The 5,192-nt window shown below is 45.2% G+C and overlaps 1 protein-coding gene across 1 annotated transcript; it reads right to left on the bottom strand.

Moving 5' to 3' along the window:
- Positions 1-459: 459 nt before the first annotated feature.
- Positions 460-2,681, bottom strand: LOC120990655 (gastrula zinc finger protein XlCGF17.1-like; the record flags this gene model as incomplete). Its single annotated transcript, XM_040419570.1, has 3 exons — positions 2,549-2,681; positions 834-1,520; positions 460-581 (listed from the first exon to the last, which is right to left on the bottom strand). Coding segments are annotated over exons 1-3 (942 nt in total), but the record flags the coding sequence as incomplete, so codon positions are not given.
- Positions 2,682-5,192: the final 2,511 nt, after the last annotated feature.

The raw sequence follows: 5,192 nt of genomic DNA, 5'->3' as shown, positions 1-5,192 counted from the left end.
ATACAAATCATGGTCAACTACAACTTATGCAGTTTGCCAGATATTTTTTATCGCCAAATCTCAGCTCTAAAATAGCGACAAGACACAAGTTACAGACAAGTTGTGAGACTGTTCTGAAACTTGCAGTAATGTGATACATGTTGCCATGTAGCCCGCAACTTAAGGTTTGTGAATAAGATGGGTTTAAAAAATTTTTTTTGCTCTCATCACATTTCCCATATCTAAAAAACATTAGTTTCTCCCATTCTGTCAAGTTTTAGATTTTTATTTCCTTCTTACAAAGCATTTTCAACATATAAAACATCAAAATGGCTTCTCTCCTGTGTGACTTCTCTGATGTCTAACAAGACATGATTTTCGTGTAAAACATTTCCCACATTCTGAACACGAATATGGCTTCTCTCCTGTGTGACTTCTCTCATGTATAACAAGACATGATTTCTGTGTAAAACATTTCCCACATTCTGAACATGAATATGGCTTCTCTCCTGTGTGAATTCTCTTATGTTTAACAAGATCTGATTTATGTGTAAAACATTTCCCACATTCTGAACATGAATATGGCTTCTCTCCTGTGTGACCTCTCATATGTATAAAAAGACTTGATTTTCGTGTAAAACATTTCCAACATTCTGCACAAGAATACGGCTTCGCTCCTGTGTGAATTTTCATATGTTTAACAAGATGTGATTTCTCTATAAAACATTTCCCACATTCTGAACATGAATATGGCTTCTCTCTTGTGTGATTTCTCCCATGTCTAATGAGATGTGATTTCTGTATAAAACATTTCCCACATTCTGAACATGAATATGGCTTCTCTCCTGTGTGACTTCTCCAATGTCTAATGAGATGCGATTTCTCTATAAAACATTTCCCACATTCTGAACATGAATATGGCTTCTCTCCTGTGTGACTTCTCTCATGTATAACAAGATATGATTTCTGTCTAAAACATTTTCCACACTCTGAACATGAATATGGCTTCTCTCTTGTGTGAATTCTTTCATGTCTAACAAGACTGGTTTTATCTGTAAAACATTTCCCACATTCTGAACACGAATATGACTTCTCTCCTGTGTGAATTCTCTCATGTGTAACAAGATGTGATCTCTTTTTAAAACATTTACCACATTCTGAACATGAATATGGCTTCTCTACTGTGTGAATTGTCTCATGTTTAGCAAGATCTGATTTACTTGTAAAGCTTTTCCCATATTCCTGCTCTGCTGTGTGAATTCTTCTGTGTGTAGAAAGTCTTGATTGTTCTGTTAACTCTTTACCACCCTGAAACCTTTTATCCCCTTTCTGACCTGTATTTGTGATAACAATCTGTAATTGGTCAGGAGAAGGTTCCTGATGATCAGGGAGATTATATAATAGATCTGTACTGTGAAGTCCTGGGTGTACATTAATGGTAATGAGGTTTTCTCCTGAGGAGCGCTGCAGGACATCTTCAGCTTCTTCTTTATAATTTAGTGATAATATAGGTTTGCCCTTAATATTTTTACTGGAATTCTCTGTAAAAATAAAAATTGGAATTGGCGATTATTTATCAAACTACGGAGAGGACAAACCTATAACATTCCTATTAGGCCTTAATTGGATATATAGTATCAAACATATCTGCGTCTAATGCCACCAGATGTAAGTTAGCTATCCTGTAAGTCAGTGTCCAACCTTTTAAACAGGTCTTGAGGCATGACTTGGATAATGATAATTAAGTCAGCATCATTAAAGCTCTTTTTAGTGTACCTGCTGCTGAAAAACCTCACACCGCTCAGTATAAGGGTCCATTCAGACGTCCGTAGAATGTGTCCGCACCCGTTCCACGATTATCCGGAACGGGTGCGGACCCATTCATTCTCTATGGGGCAGGAAATGATGCCTCTCTAATTAGCGGTGAGGAATACGAGTATCTGTACCCACTCCACCCGGTAACAGCTACCTTCTATTGACTACCTAAAGTCCACAAGGGGACCACTCCAATCAAGGGACGACCAATCGTCTCGGGAGTTAGGAGTCTATCTCAAAACTGTGGAATTTATGTGGATAAGGTGTTACGTCCCTTTGTGTCGACTTTACCGTCCTACGTGAGGGACACTGGGGATCTGCTGGGGAAGCTGGAGGATATCTGTATTGAGCCACACTGGTTCCTGGCCTCCATTGATGTGGAGGCCCTATATTCCTCCATTCCACATGAACGAGGTTTGGAAGCCACCAACCATTATCTTAAGACTAGGGGCCAACAATTTACGTTGCATAACACCTTTACCCTCGAATTGTTAAATTTTATCCTGTCGAGTATATACCACCAGCTCAGGGGCACCGCGATGGGCAGTTCCTGTGCCCCGTCGTATGCCAACTTGCTCCTGGGCTGGTGGGAGGAGTCTGTAGTGTTTGGGGAACCATCACTGTGGTTCATTGAGCACATCGCTCTCTGGTCACGCTACATTGACGATATTTTCGTGTTGTGGAGCGGACCAGAGAGCGATTTTTACAGGCTCATCTCTGAGTTGAATGTAAACAGCTTCAACCTAAGGTTTACCTCTGTGATTGTTAAAGATCGCCTCCCGTTTCTGGATCTGGTCATTTGCAGGGATGACAAGGGCGGTCTGAGCACGTCCATTTATCGTAAGCCGACTTCCACTAACTCTCTGCTCAGGTGGGACAGCTGCCATCCTGTGCCCCTTAAGAGAGGAATCCCAACCGGACAGTACCTGAGATTAAAACGCAATTGTTCAGAACTCAGTGACTTTAAGTACCAGGCTCGAGACCTGAGATCGAGATTTCAGGAGAGAGGATATCTGGACAGGACCCTCAGACTGGCATACGAAAAAACTAAAGCACGTACGCAAACTGAGTTACTCCACCCCACAACCAGTAGGGCGAGCGAATCTCAAGGTACTGTTCGGTTAATAGGAACGTTTGATGCCGCGGCTTCCCAAGTGAAGAGAATCCTGGCACGGCACTGGGATACTCTCCTTATGGACCCAGACCTTACTGATGTCCTTAGCCCCACCGTCTCCCTCACCTTTAGGAGAGGCAATAACCTGAGGGACAGGCTGGTGCACAGCCATTTTTCCCCTCCAGTGAAGCCACGGACGTGGCTGGACACACCCGTGACGGGATGCCACAGATGCGGACATTGCAGTTTCCGTGGCAGCCTGTCACAAGGTAAGACTTTCACTGGGGAACCCAATAACAACGTTTACCATGTGAAGGGTTTCATAAACTGCCGCACGGCGGGTGTGATTTACCTGGTAACGTGTATATGTGGGCTTCGCTACATTGGCAAAACCTTTAGGGAACTGCGCAAGCGCATGGGGGAACATTTCGGGGACATCCAAAATAACAGAGATACCCCCATAGCGCGTCATGTACAGTTATCCCATGATGGACGCGCCTCGGCCATCAGCTTCATGACCATTGAACAGGTGCTCAAACCTACACGGGGGGGCGATTGGAATAGACTCATTCTACAAAGAGAGTGTTGGTGGACGTTCACCTTAAACACGGTCGCCCCTCACGGTTTGAATGAACAACTACATTTCAGCTGTTTCCTTTGATCACCATTTTTTCAGTTTGAATCCGGGGATCAGACTCTCGGTCATTTAACCCCTGTATATTTTTGGTCCAATATGTGGGACAATGGACACACACTGTCATGTCGCCTTTATGTAAGAGGGACAAGGAGGTTATGGTCCCACCAGACCAATGAGCGTTTGACTCCCCCTTGATGTATTCTCTCTTTATTCCATTCCTGAAATCTCTACTGGAGCCGAGCTCTCCCTACTAATATACCCTTAAGAGGGGGACGGCCCAGTCATGTGTCATGCAGACCGGGGGAGCGGTTATGCATGTCCCTAATGATGCCCCAAGATGACGTCATACCAATCTGATATGTAGCTTTACTGAGCTTGGCCTCCTTCAGTCATCTGGGACATTTCTGCTGTTGCTCCACTCCGATCATGTGACCGCCGTCTCTGACGTTGGCGCATCGCGGCGGTCACGTGATGCGGAAGCACAGCCGTGCGTTCCACCTACAGCCCCATTAAACGCATGGGGGCTATGTGTGCATACGCGAACATGTGATCACGACCTTCCCGATCACATGGCCATGCTAGTGATACGCCTCCTATGGCGTCATGAATAGGCGCCGGAGGTTATGAGACGTCTCACATGGCCCTACAGCCCTTATAAGGGGGCGGTTTTGCCACACTAGTTACCGGTCACCCCACCACTGCAGACACCACCACCCTGGGTCTTTGCTTGAAGGTGGATTTAGAGCCATACGCCGACCGCTGCCAACAGAATACTCAGCCACACCTTGACTGCAGTAACTACATAGGCTATTCCCTTACTTTCTGGTGAATTAGCCAGGAGGGATAACCACCACCATTGCCCCGTGTCCCCTGATGAATCCTGGGGCATCCTCTGAAGAAACGCATCGGGACACTTGAGTATATCCCCACGTTATCCCCTTTAGTGGTATTTTTGTGGGGTAACATCTCTAGATCATTCTTTTATGTGTTTGGTTCCATTGGACGGGATTTTTTCCTTTCCCTGTGCTAGGGCCTCACTAGGGTCACCTATACAGGAAGAGAGTTCCAGTCTGGGCCACCCCTTGCGAGGCTTTTTGGACCCCGTCCCTTGGACACACTCTGTAGGGCGGACTAGGACAAGCAGGGAGACAATAGGGCCAGTTGGTTAGACCCTCTAACACAGTCTCGCCCGCCTCTCCATACATTTGGTCCAGTCCACTACCTACATCCCTGTTTGTTATGTAATCGTCTATGCTCACTCACCCCACTAGGCTGAGTATTTGCAGGTCTTATTCGTTGTATGTCTGTAGGGGGCATCTTTTTATCTCCTATACGTTATTAAAAGTGAAGTTTTATTGAGTATACTGCCCCTCATAGTTTTTCTGGTTGTTAATTGAGCAGTATTCAGGGAGACACCATTGCCTCTCCTGACCGACCACCTTTAATCCTATCAGGAAATGATGCGGACATCACAAAGCCGGGTGTATTGTGGATCCGCAATACACTACGAACGTGTGAATGGACCCTTAGATACAGTCTCCCAGGTTCTGCAGTGAGAGATCCTCCTTCCTCCAGCAGCAGGTTCAGCGTGTAATTACACCTCTTAATTACTTCTGCTGTTATTTTAATGCAGCCTGGACTAAGCTT

This window comes from Bufo bufo, chromosome 2, assembly GCF_905171765.1.
Source record: "Bufo bufo chromosome 2, aBufBuf1.1, whole genome shotgun sequence".
Taxonomy (NCBI): domain Eukaryota; kingdom Metazoa; phylum Chordata; class Amphibia; order Anura; family Bufonidae; genus Bufo; species Bufo bufo.
The sequence above is the reverse complement of the archived record's forward strand: the minus strand, read 5'-3'. Positions and strand labels throughout refer to the sequence as shown.